General features: G+C 41.4%; 1 protein-coding gene across 2 annotated transcripts in view; it reads right to left on the bottom strand.

Moving 5' to 3' along the window:
* The window catches only part of ADAMTSL1 (ADAMTS like 1), a 495,660-nt gene that overhangs the window by 104,436 nt on the left and 372,012 nt on the right, over nucleotides 1–19,212 (bottom strand). For both annotated transcript variants that reach the window (XM_005889557.2, XM_070375945.1), the window contains one exon: nucleotides 3,545–3,673. In XM_005889557.2, the coding sequence (XP_005889619.2) occupies nucleotides 3,545–3,673 (129 nt within the window). The remainder of the gene's footprint in view (nucleotides 1–3,544; nucleotides 3,674–19,212) is intronic.

The following is a 19,212-nucleotide window of genomic DNA, read 5'->3' as shown; positions in this document are numbered from 1 at the left end:
AATTTTATATCCTAAGTAAGTCTTCAAAAGCTTCCCCCTGTTCCAAAATGTACCATAACCTAGGAAAGCATAAGGTTTAGCTCCTGCCCACTGTCCTCCCCCCCCAACCACAAGCCACCCTACTGTCTTCTAGCCTCTCCATCTTACAGTCAAGCCAGCCACATTTCACTCCTTTAAATGCAACATACTCTTTCTACCTCAGGCCCTTTGCACATCCTATTCCCAGTGACCGAAACTCGTCCTCCTCCTCTGACCTCTTATCTTGCATTCTGTTTTCTGAATTCTTCTCCAATAGAGAACAAGTATGGGAGTGGTATAAGAGACCGAATCACTTTTCAAGAAAAAGCCTCATCATACTTGTTGTTTAATGGTTTTTATGTTTAAGGATTGGGAATAATTTGTGAGTCTGCATTTTACATGTTGAAAGCATACATGTGCAAAAGGTATTTAATGAAAAACTGCAAACAACTCAAACATGTAAGGACATGAGTTATTCTATGTAAATTATGTAATATTCTTAAAATATACTATTATATAGCCATTAAAATTATGTCACAAGAGAGTCATAAAAGCCACTTGTAGCATCAAAGTAAAAATAGTTTCTTTTGCTATTTGGTATTATTAGCTGTCAGTATTTCGACTGGAGACTCAGCTCAAGAATGATTTCTTTGTCCAGTAAATTCACAGACCAACAGTTTAATCAAAAGCAGGCTCTTTCCCATCTATGTTGAATAAAAGTGAAAGTGAAAGCAAAAGTCACTCAGTCGTGTCCAACTCTTTGTGACCCCATGGACTATACATGTCCATGGAATTCTTCAGGCCAGAATACTGGAGCAGGAAGCCTTTCCCTTCTCCAGGAGATCTTCCCAACCCAGGGGTTGAACCCAGGTCTTCCACATTGTAGACAGATTCTTTACCAACTGAGCTACAAGGGAAGCCCATGTTGAATAAAAACCTTATTTAATAAAAGGCATAATGACAGAGACACATTTATTTTATTTAAGTATGATTCATACAAAGGGCCCTATGAATACAACTAAGTTTTTAGTAATGTAATGTGCATGGCCAGGCAAAAACTGGACCTTACAACCTAGGATTTCACTATCAGGTTACCAAGAGTGAATCTCTGGGTGAAGTTGGAGACATGGCGCTGGGTGGCCCAGAAGAGCTGACCAAAGCTGTTTCGACTTTTCTAGTTTTCCTGCGATAAATACTTTTCCACCTGAATTCTGGTTTTCTCAACCTCCTTCAGATGCTCAAGTCCTGATTTTGCTGCCCTTTGCTTCCCACTCTTTTAGTCCTACCAGTCCCAACACTCAAGAGGAGACCCAATATGGTCCATTATATTGGGAGACCCATCTTATCTCCAGTTGGTGTTCTGTCTTCAAGGCACATGTTCCTAGAGATCAGATGGGGAGTGATGGTCCTGCATAAAGGATCTGGCCTTCACCATCAGTCTGTGTGCAGAGGGGCAACTCATTCATGGGACACCCTGATTGAGAGTATAGAGCCTGAAGGGATTTAGTTCTATAGGCTTTCACTGAGGCGGTTGGATGCACAGGCCAAGGGAAGCTTTACCAAGAAGAAGCTAATGCATTATGACAGAGAGAGATTTATATTTTGGGCTTCCTAGAGCTACCAGAAGATTTCAGAGAAAACCAGAAGCCTGTTCTTAGGAAACAACATGCTGTAGATGAAGATCTTCCTTCTATTTCTTCTAAAATGGATTCTCTCTGGCCTTATAAATCACAGGTGGAGGTGAACTTTCCAAAGCTGGGGCTGAGATCTAAGATGAAGAAACACCCAGAACAGGGGGTGCCAATGCCTGTCCTCGTTTCAGACAGGGTATAACGTGGGAACCTCGGTTGGGGTGCCATGGGAAGGTATATCTGATGAGGACAGCAATAATCAGGGGACTGTCACTGCACCCTGGCACGGGAGTCATCTATTTCCCCTTTGTATCGTGGCAGTGAAAACCCTTAGGGCAGACAGGCTAGCAGTTCACAGGAAGGGAGGATTGGCAGCTGAGCTGTGGGTGTTTTCTATTTTTGAATTGAAGGTAAATGCCCTTATGAAGGGCATACTGCCACCTCTTCTGGTCTACTCCTCCACTTTATGACTTTCTGGTCCCTAGAGGCCTCTGAGTTTACAAGAGCTACCCAAGGGCAACATTTATATCACATGCCCAAGAGCACTGGCTGTTTTCATAAACAACTCCTACACACTTCTGAAAGGAGCTTCCCTGCTGACTCAGCAGTGAAGAATCTGCCTGCAATGTAGGAGACCTGGGTTTGATCCCTGGGTCTGATCCCTGGGTCTGGAAGATCCCTTGGAGCAGGAAATGGTAACCCACTCCAGTATTCTTGCTTTGGATAATCCCATGGACAGAGGAGCCTGGTGGGCTATAGCCCATGAGGTTACAAGAGTCAGACACTAAACCACCACCACCCTCCCACTTCGAATGTAAGCTCCAGGTTGGTCTCACCCCTGCCATCTACTCCTGAGCTTTCCACCATGACTGTCCTGAGTTTAGGCCCCCAGTACCTCTGCTGCAAACTACTGCTGTTCATCGCTAAGGCAAGAATACTGGAGTGGGTTGCCACTTCCTTCTCCAGGGGATCCTCCCCACCCTGGGGTGCAGCTCATGTCTCCTGTTGGGCAGGCAGACTCTTTACCACTGTTCCATCTAAACTACTGTGGGTTCTGTTATATATATATAAATATATATATATATTTATATATTGTATAATATATATACTATATATATATATAGTGTATATATATATATATATACATGCAGCCAAATATACATATATATATATATATATATATATATATATATATATGTCTCAGTTGTGGCATGTGGGCTCAGTTACTCCACAAAAATGTGGGGTCTTAGTTCTCTGACCAAGGATCAAACCCATGTCCCCTGCACTGCAAGGCGAATTCCCAATCAGTGGTCCATTGGGGAAGTCCCTAAACTACTATGGCTTCTTAACTGTCCCCTCTGTCTCAGTATTTTTTTTTTTCTTCAACCTATTTTATATACTGCATGACCCCTAATGCCACTTCCAACCTGCTTTGTCTGAATTCCTCATCCAAGTGTTCAGAGTCTCCCATGGCACAGTTGCAACCCACGTGACTAAAGTTTAAGCCCCCTTTCCCACCCCATCTCTGAGCTCCAGGATTCCACTAGACCAAAGCAGTCACATTTCCCTTGAAGTCCTGTAGCTTCCTTACTTACATGGTTTTTCTTATATTCTTTAGTCCATTGGAACACCTTTGTCCCCATCCTGGCATGCTCATGTTCCATCAGTATGTGGGATGGAGATAAAAACAACCTCTTCTCCCTCATCTATCCCAGTTTTCCTCTGATCAACTTCAGTAGCACTTTCCACTTTCAGAGTGACTGAGTGTGCTTGACTTTCCCTAGTAGCCCCAATTCCCTGAGAGCAGAATTTGTACTATCCTTTCAGCCCCCAACCTAGCACAGGGCTCCATTAATATCTGAGCAAACGAATTAACAAATGGATGCATTTCTTACCTGCAGCTTGGCAGTTAATAGTCACATTCACGCCTTGCACCGTTTTGACGGTGCTTCCTACATCAACTGTGATTGCAGGCTCCTCCGTGTTGATCACCATCTCTCGGGATGTTTTCACTAGTGGCTTTCCTGAGGGTGAGACGGAATGTGACATTTTATTAGATGGAGGGCTTTGGGCACTCCCTTGAAACATGATTGACAATGAACAAGGGATAGACCCATATTTTTTCACTGACCTTTGTTTTCCTTTTCTAACTGTAACTATAAAAACCATCTACCCATCTGCTTATCTAGCTACCACAGAACTGTCAGAAAAGAATAAGGATTGAAGCATCTGAGGCCAGAGCAAGGCAACAGTTGGTATGATTTGTACATCTTATCATTAAACTAACAAGGTTTAATAGATTCCATTTTAATGGAATTAAATTTTTATTTTGAGATAGTTGCAGATTCACATTCAGTTATAAGAAATAACATAGAGCAATACAGTGTACTCTTTACCCAGTTTCTGCCAATGGCAGTATCTTACTGGTATCTTACGATATCATGACTAGGACATTGACACTATATTTCCAGCACTACAAGGATCCCTCACATTGATCCTGGCCCTGCCTTAATCCTTTGGCAACCATTACCCTGTTCTCTATTTCTTATACTTTTGTCATTTCAAGAATGTTATATAAATGGAATCATACCGTATGTAACTTTTTTTGATTGGCTTTTTTTCACTCAGAGTGACTCTCTGGAGATTCTTCCAGGTCTGACATAGCATGGTGGCATGTATCAGCAGTTTGTTCCCTTATACTGCTGAGTAGTATTCCATGGTATGGATGTACCAAGTATGTTCAGCCATTTACTTACTGAAGGACACGTTGGTTGTGTCCACCTTTCTGGCTATTCCAATAAGCATATAAAAACATTCCTCTCCAAGTTTTTGTGTGAACATTTGTCTTCATTTCCTCTGGGAAAAATGCCCAGGAGAGTAAATGCTAGGTCACATGGTGGTTACATGTTTAGATTTTTAAGGAACTGCTGAACTGTTTCCCCACGTGGCTGTATCATTTCACATTTCCACCAGTAATATGTAAGTGATGTGGTTTTCTGCATTCTTGTTAGCATTTGATTTTTACCTTTAGTTTTATTTTTGAACTTTTACTTTTATGTTGGAGTATAGTCAATTAGCAATGTTGTGATAGTTTCAGGTGGACAGCAAAGGGACTCAGCCATACACATACATGCAAGGTCTGTGATATATTCTGTTAATTTTTGTATAAGGTGTGAGATTTAGGCTGAAGTTTGTTTTTTTGCCTATGGATACACAATTGTTCCACGACCATTAATTGAACAGGTTATCTTTCTTCCACTGAACTGCTTTTGCATGTTTGTCAAAATCATCTGGGTATATTTTTGTGGTTCTAGTTCTGTTCTTCATTCTCCTTCTGTTCCAATCAATTTCAAGATACCAATACCACACAGTCTTAATTACTGTAATTATATAATTATCTTGAAATTGATTCTTGAGTCTGATTCTTCCCACTTTATTCTTCTTTGCTATTCTAGTTTCTTTGCCTTTCCACATACATCTTAGAATAATATTATCTACAACTATAAAATTTTGCTGTGATTTTGATAGGAAATATACAAACATATATCATTTTAGAGATAACTGACATCTTTACTGTGTTGAGTCTTCCAACCCATGAACATTGTGTGTCGATTTATTTATATCTCCTTTCTTTCATCAGAGTTTTGTAGTTTCTAGTATACAAGTCTTGTATTTATTAGATTTATACCCAATTATTCTTTTTTCAAGGGATGGTAAATGATATTGTATTTTTAATTTCAGTATTCACATGTTCATTGCTGGTATATAGAAACAGTTGAGTTTTATACAGCGTGTAACCTTACTAAACTCATATGTTAGTTCTATAACTTTTTCTTTTTACAATCCCTGGTATTTTCTTAGAAGGCAATCATTTCTCTGCAAACAGGTTTATTCCTTCCCTTTGATGTATATGCCTTTTATTTCCTTTTCTCAGATTATTTCATTAGATAGAACTTCTATCACTATGTTGAATAAAAAGTGTTGATAAAAGTGGGATTTCAGTATGATGAGTGATTTTTCATTTGGAATCTGGACATTTTCATATCATGCTCTGCAACTTTGGACCTTATTAAAATCTGTTTCAGCTGCTGTTCTCTGAAACCACTCAGGTCGGGGAGAGGGAGGTGCCACCTGGTTACTCTCCAGTGGGGGCAGAAGTCCACGTTCTCCTCTTGACCTCCTCTGTGACCTATGTGGGGCTCCTCTTAACTGCTGGGCCTGGGCAGAGCTTCTGGCTCCCCACCGACTCTGCTGTGGGAAGTCCTAACTCTCCAGGAGGCTTCCTCTACCACCACCCCAGAGGGAAGAGGGGCACTGCAGGGTGAGGAGAGAAGCCCCAGGTCCCCATGTGATCTCCACATTGCACCCCTGTGGGGATTAAATCCATCTTCTCTGTCCAGGGGTCTTGGGGAACCGCATTCCAGTCTGATGAGGAGTCCAATCTTTCAATTCAGGCTTTGAAACAGAGCAGCATTTTCTAAGAGTTCACTGCCCTGCTAGGCTGTCCCTTTCCTGGTCTTTTGGGTAGAGGGAGCAAGCTTTAGTGGGGACTTTTGATTCTGTTTCTATTTCCTGACAGCCACCTTCTTCAGCTCCAAGTTGGAGATTTCTGGTACAAACAAACAAGCCCCACCCCAAGCCCAGTGAAGTCACACTTGTGTCCTTCCTCAGCACCCAGAGACCCTAGCCAGGCTGCTTTCTCCTCTCCACTCTCAGTCTTCTTACATTTTATATAGAATGTCTGGATTTTACTTGCATTTACCAGGAAGAATAGGGGAAAATCTATCTATGCCATCTTCCCAGACATAGCAGTTCTGCATACATTATACTTTAATAGGCCTTTATCAGGTGGGGCTAAAAATATAGCACTTCATGTATATGACCATTAAATACAATGAAAAGATACATTTATTGAGCACCTTGGGGAAATAAGGGTCTACGTGAGATCATTTTCATATACTCAAAGTTTAACTTTTTGTAAGTCAAATGGATTTAATTTTCTTTCATCCATTTTGTAGGCGAGATGATCTACAATGGCATTCATTCCTCTGCGCCTCCATTAACTGTGAAGACAACCATCATTCTCCAATGCCCTTCAGAGTCTCACACCTGATTTTCATATGTTGTACTTTCTTCATCAGCTATTTACCTTTCCTTCCTGTGTACGCTGCCGCATGGCCTCGTATCAGAAGCCATTCCTCTTTCTTCTCCTCTTCCTTTTAATTGCCTTCTAGGCATAGACTATTAGCTTTTAGGAATTATGTCGAAAGACAGAAACTGGAGAATGTTCTGAGAAGTTCACCTCTGAATATACGCACAGGCTCTCCCTGTTCTGATTGTTTAGGCACCTTTTCCCTTATTTCACCTATATTCAATGTGTTTGAGATTATGTATGCGCTTTCCCCCTTATTTAACCGGTATTCAATATGTTTGAGATTATATATGACCTGATGTGAAGATGAGTGATTTCATACTTAATGTTGAGACTAATTAATGCACGCTGATAATGAGAGAATGCAGTGGGAATGACACTGAATTAATATGGGCCTATTGACTTTACTTCCTGACACTAAAAGGCTCCTGGCTCTAACATCAAAAATACCTTGAATCTCACCAGCCCCTTCGTTGCTATAATCTGATGTTGCCATGTTCCCTAGCTGGACCACTCTACCAGTCAGTCTGGTCAGTCAGCCGGACTGGTTTCCTTGCTCTGAGTGCCCCTTCACTAATAGTCTCTTCTGGTGACAGCCAGGGTGATCTTCAGAAAACTAACACAGAATCACAGAAAACTAACCATTCTAATCACATGGACCACAATCTTGTCTAACTCAATGAAACAGCCATGCCGTGTAGGGCCACCCAAGATGGATGGGTCATGGTGGAGAGTTTGGACAAAATGTGGTTCACTGGAGAAGGCAATGGCAAACCACTTCAGTATTCTTACCTGAGAACCCCATGAACAGTATGAAAGGCAAAAAGATAGGACACCGAAAGATGAACTCCCCAGGTCGGCAGGTGCCCGATATGCTACTAGAGATCAGTGGAGAAATAACTCCAGAAACAATGAAGAGACGGATCCAAAGCAGAAATACCACCCAGTTGTGGATGTGACTGGTGATAGAAGCAAGGTCCGATGCTGTAAAGAACAATATTGCATAGGAACCTGGAATGTTAGGTCCGTGAATCAAGGCAAATTGGAAATGGTCAAACAGGAGATGGCAAGAGTGAATGTTGACATTTTAGGAATTAGTGAACTAAAATGAACTGGAATGGGTGAATTTAATGCAGATGACCATTATAACTACTACTGTGGGCAAGAATCCCTTAGAAGAAATGGAGTAGCCACCATAGTCAACAAAACAGTCTGAAATGCAGTACTTGGACACAATCTCAAAAGCGACAGAATGATCTGTTTCCAAGGCAAACCATTCAATATCATGGTAATCCAAGTCTATGCCCCGACCAGGAACGCTGAAGAAGCTGAAGTTGAATGGTTCTATAAAGACCTACAAGACCTTTTAAAACTAACACCCAGAAAAGATGTCCTTTTCATTATAGGGGACTGGAATGCAAAAGTAGGAAGTCAAGAAACACCTGGAGTAACAGGCAAATTTGGCCTTGAAATACAGAATGAAGCAGGGCAAAGGCTGATAGAGTTTTGTGAAAAGAATGCACTGGTCATAGCAAACACCCTCTTCCAACAACACAAGAGAAGACTGTACACATTGACATCACCAGATGGCCAACACCGAAATCAGACTGATTATAGTATTTGCAGCCAAAGATGGAGAAGCTCTATACAGTCAGCAAAAACAAGACCGGGAGCTGACTGTGGCTCAGATCATGAACTCCTTATTGCCAAATTCAGGCTTAAATTGAAGAAAGTAGGGAAAACCACTAGACCATTCAGGTATGACCTAAATCAAATCCCTTATGATTATACAGTGGAAGTGAGAGTTAGATTTAAGGGACTAGACGTGATAGAGTGCCTGATGAACTATGGACAGAGGTTCATGACACTGCACAGGAGACAGGGATCAAGACCATCCCTAAGAAAAAGAAATGCAAAAAAGCAAAATGGCTGTCTGAGGAGGACTTAAAAGTAGCTGTGAAAAGAAGAGAAGTGAAAAGCAAAGGAGAAAAGGAAAGACATACCCATTTGAATACAGAGTTTCAAAGAACAGCAAGGAGAGATAAGAAAGCCTTCCGCAGCAAACAGTGCAAAGAAACAGAGGAAAACAACAGAATGGGAAAGACTACAGATCTCTTCAAGAAAATTAGAGATACCAAGGGAACATTTCATGCAAAGATGGGCTCAATAAAGGACAGAAATGGTATGGACCTAACAGAAGCAGAAGATATTAAGAGGTGCCAAGAATACACAGAAGAACTATATAAAAATGAACTTTATGACCCAATCATGATGGTGTGATCACTCACCTAGAGCCAGACATCCTGGAATATGAAGTCAAGTGGGCCTTAGAAAGCATCACTATGAACAAAGCTAGTGGAGGTGATAGAATTCCGGTTGAACTATTTCAAATCCTAAAAGATGATGGTGTGAAAGTGCTGCACTCAGTATGCCAGCAAATTTGGAAAACTCAGCAGTGGCCAGGGGACTGGAAAAGGTCAGTTTTCTTTCTAATTCCAAAGAAAGGCAATGCCAAAGAATGCTCAAACTACCGCACAATTGCACTCATCTCACACGCTAGTAAAGTAATGCTCAAAATTCTCCGGATGTTCAAGCTGGATTTAGAATAAGGCAGAGGAACCAGAGATCAAATTGCCAACATCCGCTGGATCATCGAAAAAGCAAGAGAGTTCCAGAAAAATATCTATTTCTGCTTTACTGACTATGCCAAAGCCTTTGACTGTGTGGATCACAATAAACTGTGGAAAATTCTGAAAGAGATGGGCATACCAGACCACTTGACCTGCCTCTTGAGAAATCTGTATGCAGGTCAGGAAGCAATAGTTAGAACTGGACATGGGTCAACAGACTGGTTCCAAATAGGAAAAGGAGTACGTCAAGGCTGTATATTGTCATCCTGTCTATTTAACTTATATGCAGAGAAAAAGTTGGCTTAAAGCTCAACATTCAGAAAACAAAGATCATGGCATCCGGTCCCACCACTTCATGGGAAATAGATGGGGAAACAGTGGAAACAGTGTCAGACTTTATTTTTCTGGGCTCCAAAATCACTACAGATGGTGACTGCAGCCATGAAATTAAAAGATGCTTGCTTACTCCTTAGAAGGAAAGTTATGACCAACCTGGATAGCATATTCAAAAGCAGAGACATTACTTCGCCAACAAAGGTTCGTCTAGTCAAGGCTATGGTTTTTCCTGTGGTCATGTATGGATGTGAGAGTTGGACTCTGAAGAAGGCTGAGCGCCGAAGAATTGATGCTTTTAAACTGTAGTGTTGGAGAAGACTCTTGAGAGTCCGTTGGACTGCAAGGAGATCCAACCAGTCCATCCTAAAGGAGATCAGTCCTGGGCTCATTGGAAGGACTGATGTTGAAGCTGGAACTCCAATCCTTTGGCCACCTGATGTGAAAAGCTGACTCATTTGAAAAGACTCTGATGCTGGAAAGATTGAGGGCAGGAGGAGAAGGGGATGACAGAAGACGAGATAGTTGGATGGCATCACCGACTCAATGGACATGGGTTTGGGTAAACCCTGGAAGTTGGTGATGGACAGACAGGCCTGGCGTGCTGTGGTTCATGGGGTCGCAAAGAGTCGGACACAACTAAGTGATTGAATTGAACTGAGTGTGATCTTTCTAAAACATGAATCAGATCATACAATGCCTCTGCTTAGATTATCTAGTACTTTTTCAGTGTAGTTAGAACAAAACTTCAAGCTTCATGACCAACCATCCTCTAGGTGTTCAGGCCAGCTGCCTACATCCTGGCTCCTTATCTCACTGAGGTCACACTCCCCATGGATTGCTGTGGCTCTGGCAACACTGGCCTTCCGTCCCTTCCTCCGGAACATCAGCACATTTGTCCCAGCTGTTCCCTTTCCCGGACATCCTCCACCTGAAGACTTCTGCACAGTTATCTTCTGGTCATTCATGTTTCCACACAAATGTCATCTCCTACTGGGGGCTCCAACCACGCCATCTAAAGCATGCAGCCACCACTCTCCTGCCTATCATTACATAGCTCGCTGCCAATTTTACTTTCTTCCTAAGCACTAGAACTACCCAAAATTATCTTACTTGTGTGTTCTCTGCCTCCCACTCCTCATCAGGTAACGTCCCTAAAATCAGGGATCACATCCCTCTTGTTCTCTTCTTTATTCCTACCACTTAGTCCTGGCACATAGTAGGTCCTTTATAAATATCTAGTAAATGAATATATATGTACATATAGTATACTGTGCACATTATCTGAATTTGTTTTTGTTGTCATAATAACCCTGAGAGGCAGGGAAAGGATTTCCATCTTTTATATAGATAAGGGCTTCCCAGGTGGTGCTAGTGGTAAAGAACCCGCTTGCCAACGCAGGGGACATGAAACACGAGTTCGATCCCTGGGTTGGGAAGATCCCCTGGAGGAAGGCATGGCAACCAACTCTAGTTCTCTTGCCTGGAGAATTCCATGGCTAGAGGAGCCTGGCAAGCTACAGTCCATAAGGTCTCAAAGAACTGGACACGACTGAAGCAACTTAGCACTCATGCATGCAAGGAACTTAGGCTCAGGAAAGCCCCAGGGTTTGCCCAAGGGCAGAAAGCAAGCAAAGAGTAGGGCTGAACTAGATCCCAGAACTCTGACCTCAAGTTCGGTCCTTGTAACCAGAGATCCTAAATCCTTGTCTGTGGACTGGCTGCCTCAGAACCCCCAGGACACTTGTTAAAACATAATCTGTCCTGCTATATATAAAATAGCTGCCTCACTATGTAATAAAAACAACTTTGCCAATGGGGAAAATCAGGTTAGGGACCAGAGAGTTTCAGACTCACAATTACCAAGTTATTTTTCCTACAGGAATTTTAATAATAAAAGTAGTTTTATAGCTGCAAGTGTATAGCTATAAAATTCAAATGTCACTGAATTAAATCCAGCCGTTAATTAATTACACTGAGCTTTTGCTGAAAGTAACAACTGTGCATCCTGTCACGAGAGGCACTTTTGTTAGCACAAGCTACTTAGGTGTTATTACCTTCATTATGAAGACAAAGCACAGAGTTACTGAAGCATTTACAGTTAACAGAAGTTTATATTGAACATGATTCTTCTTAATCATTGACCCTCTTACATCTATTAGAAAAAGCACAGAGTTACCAAAGCATCTACAATTAATACAAGTTTATATTGAACATGATTCTTCTTAATCATTGACCCTCTTACATCTATTAGAAAAAGCACAGAGTTACCAAAGTGTCTACAATTAATAGAAGTTTATATTGAACATGATTCTTCTTAATCAATTGACCCTCCTACATCTATTAGAAAAGCTTGTACATATTATTGAGTCATACAGTTAGATCTCCTAAACCTGACACTCAGGTGGTGGGATGGAAGCTCTAGTTTCTATTTTGAACAAATTCTGAGGCAATTCTGACATGTAGCCAGGTTTGTTCATTAATGAATTACACTGTGTTACTTTTTCTTGAATCCTGGTGAGAGCTGAGGTTTTTTTGAAAGCCCACTAGTTCAATATTAGAAAATTTCAGGTTGAAAACATGCACCCCAATGTTCACTGCAGCACTATTTACAATAGCCAAGGCATGGAAGCAACCTAAGTGTCTCTCAACACAGGCACAGAAAAAGAGGATGTGGTACATATTACAATGGAATATTACTTGGCCATGAAAAAGGAAAATGGCATTTGCAGCAACATGGGTGGGCCTAGAGATCATTATATTAAGTGGTGTAAGTCAGAGAAAGACGAACATCATATAACTTCTATGTGGAATCTAAAAAAAATGGATGTATTTACAAAATAGAAATAGACTCACAGGTCTTGTAATCAAGTTAAGGATACCAAAGGGGAGATAGGGAGGGAAATGAGTAGGTAACAGGCACACGCCCACACATACATGTAACACTGATTCACTTTGCTGTATACCTGAAACTAATACAACATTGTAAATCAACTATATTTCAATAAAAATATAAAAAAAAAACAAAGGAAAAATAATTCAAGTCCACTTTCTATCACCTAGATAGACACCTAGTGAGGTGAGTACTGCTGAGAAAGGCCATGCCTGTGTTTGTGCTTGATTACAATCCCATCAGCGAGTATTACTTTAATTATGGAAGTTAATTAGAAGAAAAAGAAGAGAGATGCAAAGAGGGAGTGACATGATAAATTATATATTTGTACTAAGACAATGTTAAAAAAGGTCTGACCAAAAAGACTTTTACAACGAGCAAAACAAAACAAAACAAAAAAGAGACTGATTCCGGGAGCTGGTATAGATATACCTGAGCAGACCCTGGGCTAGAACTCTCTGTTCCCATAGCATGGGGCACACGCCCTGACTGTCGGAGCTGATGGGGCCACCTGAGGGAGGGGGCAGCCACCAATGTCTCTGGCCAGATCCAGAGAAGTGACAGGAGGCATGGACAGGACAAGGACCAATGCTTTCCTTCCAATAAACAAAACATTAACCTAAACTAAAAAAAAAAAGGAGACTGAGCTGTAGTCATGGAACCTCTGCAGTGTGGGTGGAGCCTCACTGTCAGAACCACATTCATCTGTAGTCCGGTCATCTCTGCGGGTCAGCGTCAGCTAGCAGATTACATGTGTATTGATTTTTGGAAACTGTCAGGGTTTACAGATCACTCTTTCACTGAATCTGCAAACTGGTCATATATATAAATATAAGAAGAACAAGGAAATAGAAACAAAGGCAAGCATTTCAATTTATCACAACCGATATAAGGAAGCAAGCCTCTTCAAGAGTCAGAAATAGAAGCATTAAAAGAATCATTGCCTGTAGACCTCATGAAACCGCTTAGCTTTTGGATCATGGCTCCTGTAGAAATGAGATGGAACAGGGGGTCCAGAGCCTCAGTGGTAAGCAAGGGCAGCCCTGGCACAAGGGTGAACCTGCGTTAGCTAACACTCGCCTATCAATATCCAGTGATGTGGGGGAGTGCCACCTTGGGCCGCCTTCACAGTAGAGGCGTTTGACCAAACAGGCACTGTCCTGACCTGGGAGGACCGGCAGCTGGAGAGACAGGCAGGGATGGATGAGCAGCCCTGGGAGCAAATGCTTGGAACTGTTAATACATTCCTGTGCATAGTCTGGGCTCTGGCTCACGCCTCTTTCCCTCATGTGTGACTCTGGGTAAAATCAAAATCCAGTGGGAAAAAATCTGAATATATGTGCTTGAAAAATATCTTTGGCCCAGTGTAAAGGTGATGGAGAGAGGAGCCAGAGGAGATGAAGGTTTCTTGTTTGAGTGCAGCCAAGTACAGAGAACATTGAAAGCAACTTTTTCTCAGGTCCGAAGTCCAGGTCTCTGCTAACAGCAACTTTGTTTTCAATAGCACGATGGCAGAGACAGATCTATTATCAACCAAATCCTTTTCTTTTCCTTCCTGGGCACACAGTTAGGTCATTTGTCAGCCTCTCTGCAGTGAGATGTGGACAAGGTGCTGGTTTCTAGCAGATGAAATGTGAGCAGAAGTCAACTGTGCCATTTCTTGACCCAAACCACAAAAAGCCTCTTGTGAAATAATTTGTTTTAGATGTTAGGTGAGTGAGAAAAAAAAATCTGTTTTAGCCATCATATACTTATGGTTTGGTTTGTTAAGCAGGCAAATAGAAAAAAGTGCCCAATAAGCACACATGCTAATTATTCTGTGTTTGATCTTCTTTCCCCTCTTCTAAAGTGGTGAGTCACAAATGGCATTTGAAAATGGTTCTCTACGATCCTTAGCCACCAAAAATAACAAGGATCTACTGTTTAGTGCGGGGAACTACATTCAATATCTTGTAATAACTTATAGTGGAAAAGTCTGAAAAAGAACACACACACACACACATATATATATCTGAATCAATCTGTGGTACACCCAAAACATTGTAAGGCAATTATACTTCAATAAAAAAATAAAAATTGAAAAATGAAGAGGAAATAATGAATTGTACTTTGAACCCTTCAGATTCTCACTGTTGAGTAAGAGGCAATCTATCCCAGGAAGTGTGCCTGTGTATTCATTTGCAAGGAGAATGAGAAGACTTGTTAAAGGTGGTTGGGAACCTGGGCAATAAAAAAAACAGGACTGCAGGAGGTAGGTTTGGAGACAACACAAGAGCTCTGGGAAGGATGTAAAAATGGCAAATAGGTTTGAGGTGATGGTGCTTAGCGTATGGCAGAATCCTCCTGGAGCACTGCTCAGATAGAGATTCTGGGTTACATCCAGGAGGGCATGCATGTTTTATCACTCATGCATGGGGTTCTCTTTGGAACCCCATGGACTGTAGCCCGCCAGGCTCCTTTGTCCATGGGATTCTCCAGGCAAGAATGCTGGCTGCCGCTGCTGCTAAGTCGCTTCAGTCGTGTGAGATGTTATTTCCTCCTCCAGGGGATATTCCCAGCCCAGGGATCAAACCCCTGTCTCCTGCGGTTCCTGCATTGGCAGGTTGGTTCTTTACCACTGAGTGACCCGGGAAGACACACTCAGGAAGACTGAGCAGCAGCAAAAGAATGTGATAAATCCTGATGCCTCCAGGGGGCATGGGTGTGAGAAGTGGTGCCTACATGGCAGGTGTTCACACTCCATCTCTCAATAGCTGAGTAGCCTCGGGAGAGTTATTTAGTCTCTGTGGACCTTCGTTTTCTACTTCTATGGTTGCTGAAAGCAGTAATGCTTGCAAAGCTGTTTGTGCAACATGAGGTCTGAATACATGCTAGCTATCAACATGATCCCTGGTATGATACAGGGAGAAAACACTGAGGAGCAGCGTCTGGAACTTTTGATAAACCAAGAAAACACAAAGGACAAGTGTAAAGAAAGAAAGAAAGGAAAAAACAAGAAAGAGGAGAGGGAACAGATCTCTTAGTGAGAAGGAACTCGGGTGTCTCTATTTTGAAGAACTGTGAGGGTTTCAGGCTAACCAGAAGAAGAAATTATTTTCTCCTAGGGCTTCCCTTGTGGCTCAGCTGGTAAAGAATCCTGCAATGCAGGAGAACTGGGTTTGATCTCTGGGTTGAGAAGATCCCCTGGAGAAGGGAAATGCTACCCACTCCAGTACTCTAGCCTGGAGAATATACAGCCCATGGGGTTGCAAAGAATTGGACATGACTGAGCTGCTTTCACTTGGCTTCTCTTGAAACTAGTATTAGTCTCTGGACAGACAGAGTGTCAAGTCACATATTGGAGACCTCAGAAAGTATCTACTTCCAGAGAAATTGTGAAACAATGCATGCCAGGGTAATTTGCTGGTGCCCTCAGGACTCTGTTCAAGAAAATTGTAGTCAGATCCACAAAGGATCCAAATCTTAATTCAAGAGAAAAGTGAATAAGGCTGTGATGCCAAATAATTTAAATCTTTGCATTCACAGCAGTAAGGTGTTATAAATTTCACATGCTTTCACTATCTAACACTAAGAAAACTGCATTTTTCCAGATTTAGTCAATGTATAATGCCTTGTAATTAGTGAGAATGCTTTAAGGAATGTTAGCCTCTGCTTACACTGCAATTAGCATAGATTTCTCAGAAGGGCCACCAGAGTGAAATCTGTGAAAACTCCCTGAAATGAGAATTCTCAGCTGAAAAACTCATGAGTCAAAATTTAAGGGACCACAATCAACATGAACCTATGAAAGCTTTTCTCAAAATACCAACACCATCTTGTACATCTGAAATCAGTAATGATGTATCCTGATTGTTAATGTCCAGTTACCATCTCCTGCTGCCCAGAAACTTTTCAGGATCTGGCTACCTGGCAGTTTCAACAAGAGTTGCTTTGTGACGGATAACAGTCATATTAAAATGCATGATATTTTCTTTAGTCTGGGTCTCCTTCCAAGTGCCTTTCACGTTTTATAGCTCAGGAATCTTTAACTCCTTCCTGTCCTGCTGTCTCTCCTGCAAGGTCTCCTTCACTTCCATTTCCTGCCTCCTGAATCAGTGTTTGTCATTTCAGTCAACTCCACATCCTTTCTCTTCACCAATCCTCTGATTCTTTTTCCCTTCATCTGTAATTTCCCCTAGATTTCATTGCAAAAGCTGTCCTCCTTTGCCATCTAGTTTTCCAGTCTCCAAAAGATAAAGGAAATAAATTGGCAAATGTTAGAATTTTAAGTAAGGGGAGTTTATAGCTGGTAGTGGTGGGTGGAGACTACTGTACTTTATTTGTATATGAGAGATTCATAGGACTTTAAGGTCTAAAAAAGACCCAAGAGTGCATCTATTTAAAACCCCTCTGTTTACAATAAGGATACAGGTTTACAGTTCTAAATCTGCTCTGAGTTTTGTAATGAGACAAATACCCTAAAATCTTACCTATTCTATTGTTACAATGTTTCCCTTTTAGTAGTAGTGAAAAAAAAGAAATGTTTCTCTCCCATCCAAATCATTACATGGTTTAACTTAGTGTAATCTAATAAAATAAACTATTATACTTCAGTGACACTCTGACTATGCTGGAAAATGAGGTGTAATATTTGAGCAGAGAATATAGAAAATGGATGATTGAACCAGAGGGCACTGTAGCCTCCAGGCTATGGTTCAGTCCACTCACATGTTTGGTCTGGAAAGAATTTTTTAAAAATTTGAACTTGTTCAGTTCAGTTCAGTTGCTCAGTCATGTCTGACTCTTTGCAACCTGACCCCATGAATTGCAGCAAACCAGGCTTCCCTGTCCATCACCAACTCCTGGAGTTCACCCAAACTCATGTGCATCAAGTCGGTGATCCCATCCAGCCATCTCATCCTCTGTCGTCCCCTTCTCCTCCTGCCCCCAATCCCTCCCAGCATCAGGGTCTTTTCCAATGAGTCAACTCTTCGCATGAGGTGGCCAAAGTACTGGAGTTTCAGCTTTAGCATCAGTCCTTCCAATGAGCACCCAGGACTGGTCTCCTTTAGGATGGACTGGTTGGATCTTCTTGCAGTCAAAGGGACTCTCAAGAGTCTTCTCCAACACCACAGTTCAAAAGCATCAATTCTTCGGTGCTCAGCTTTTTTCACAGTCCAACTCTCACATCCATTCATGACCACTGGAAAAACCATAGCCTTGACTAGACGGACATTTGTTGGCAAAGTAATATCTCTGCTTTTGAATATGCTATCTAGGTTGGTCATAACTTTCCTTCCAAGGAGCAAGCATGTTTTAACTTCATGGCTGTAATCACCATCTGCAGTGATTTTGGAGCCCCCCAAAATAAAGTCTGACACTGTTTCCACTGTTTCCCCATCTATTTCCCATGAAGTGATGGGACCAGAAGCCATGATCATAGTTTTTTGAATGTTGAGCTTTAAGCCAACTTTTTCACTCTCCACTTTCACCTTCATCAAGAGGCTTTTTAGTTCCTCTTCACTTTCTGCCATAAGGGTGGTGTCATCTGCATATATGAGGTTATTGATATTTCTCCCGGCAATCTTGATTCCAGCTTGTGCTTCTTCTAGCCCAGTGTTTCTCATGATGTACTCTGCATATTATAAGTTAAATAAGCAGGGTGACAATATACAGCCTTGACATACTCCTTTTCCTGTTTGGAATCAGTCTGTTGTTCCATGTCCAGTTCTAACTGTTGCTTCCTGACCTACATATAGGTTTCTCAAGAGGCAGGTCAGGTGGTCTGGTATTCCCATCTCTTTCAGAATTTTCCACAGTTTATTGTGGACTCAGTTAAAAAAAAAAAAAGGAGAAGTTAAATAAAAAAAAAGTGTGTGTGTATGTGTGTGTGTGTTTTGGTTTGGCTTATATGGAAAAATTGGAAGGTCTACCAACATTAGATTTGTGATTTTCTTTGGCAATAGAAAGATAAAAACGAGCTGTGCCCTTCAGATAGGGTGTGGTACTGTCCATACTCTAATCCTTGGAATCTGTGACTATATTATATTACATGACAAAAGGGAATTAAAGTTGCAGTTGCAATTAAGATTGCTAATGAACTGACATTAAAATAGTGAGATTACCCTAGATTAACTAGGTCAGCCAGTCTAATCATTTGAGCTCCTAAAATTAAAAGAGGGATAGTGAAGAGCTTGTGGGAGAGAGGCAATATGAGAAAGACTCAGTCTCCAACTGTTAGCTTTGAGATGGAGGAAGAGGGCCAAAAACTAAGAAATGCAACAGCCTTTAGAGCTTGCGAATGACACTCAGTTTACAGCCAGCAAGAAATCAGGGATCTCAGTCTCAGTCACAAGGACCTAAATTCTGCCAACAATCCAAATGAACAGGAAAAGCATTTTCTCCTGGAGTTTATAGAAAGGAGTGTACCCCTTTGACACTTTGGTTTTATCCTGGTAAGACTATACTGGACTTTTGGCCTATAGAACTCTAAAACAAAATATTTGTATTTTAGGACTCTAAGTTTGTGGTAAATTGTTAGGGCAAAATAAAAGAATAATATGCAGGCCATATACA

This window comes from Bos mutus, chromosome 8 (genome assembly GCF_027580195.1).
Source record: "Bos mutus isolate GX-2022 chromosome 8, NWIPB_WYAK_1.1, whole genome shotgun sequence".
In the NCBI taxonomy this organism is placed as follows: Eukaryota; Metazoa; Chordata; class Mammalia; order Artiodactyla; family Bovidae; genus Bos; species Bos mutus.
The sequence above is the reverse complement of the archived record's forward strand: the minus strand, read 5'-3'. Positions and strand labels throughout refer to the sequence as shown.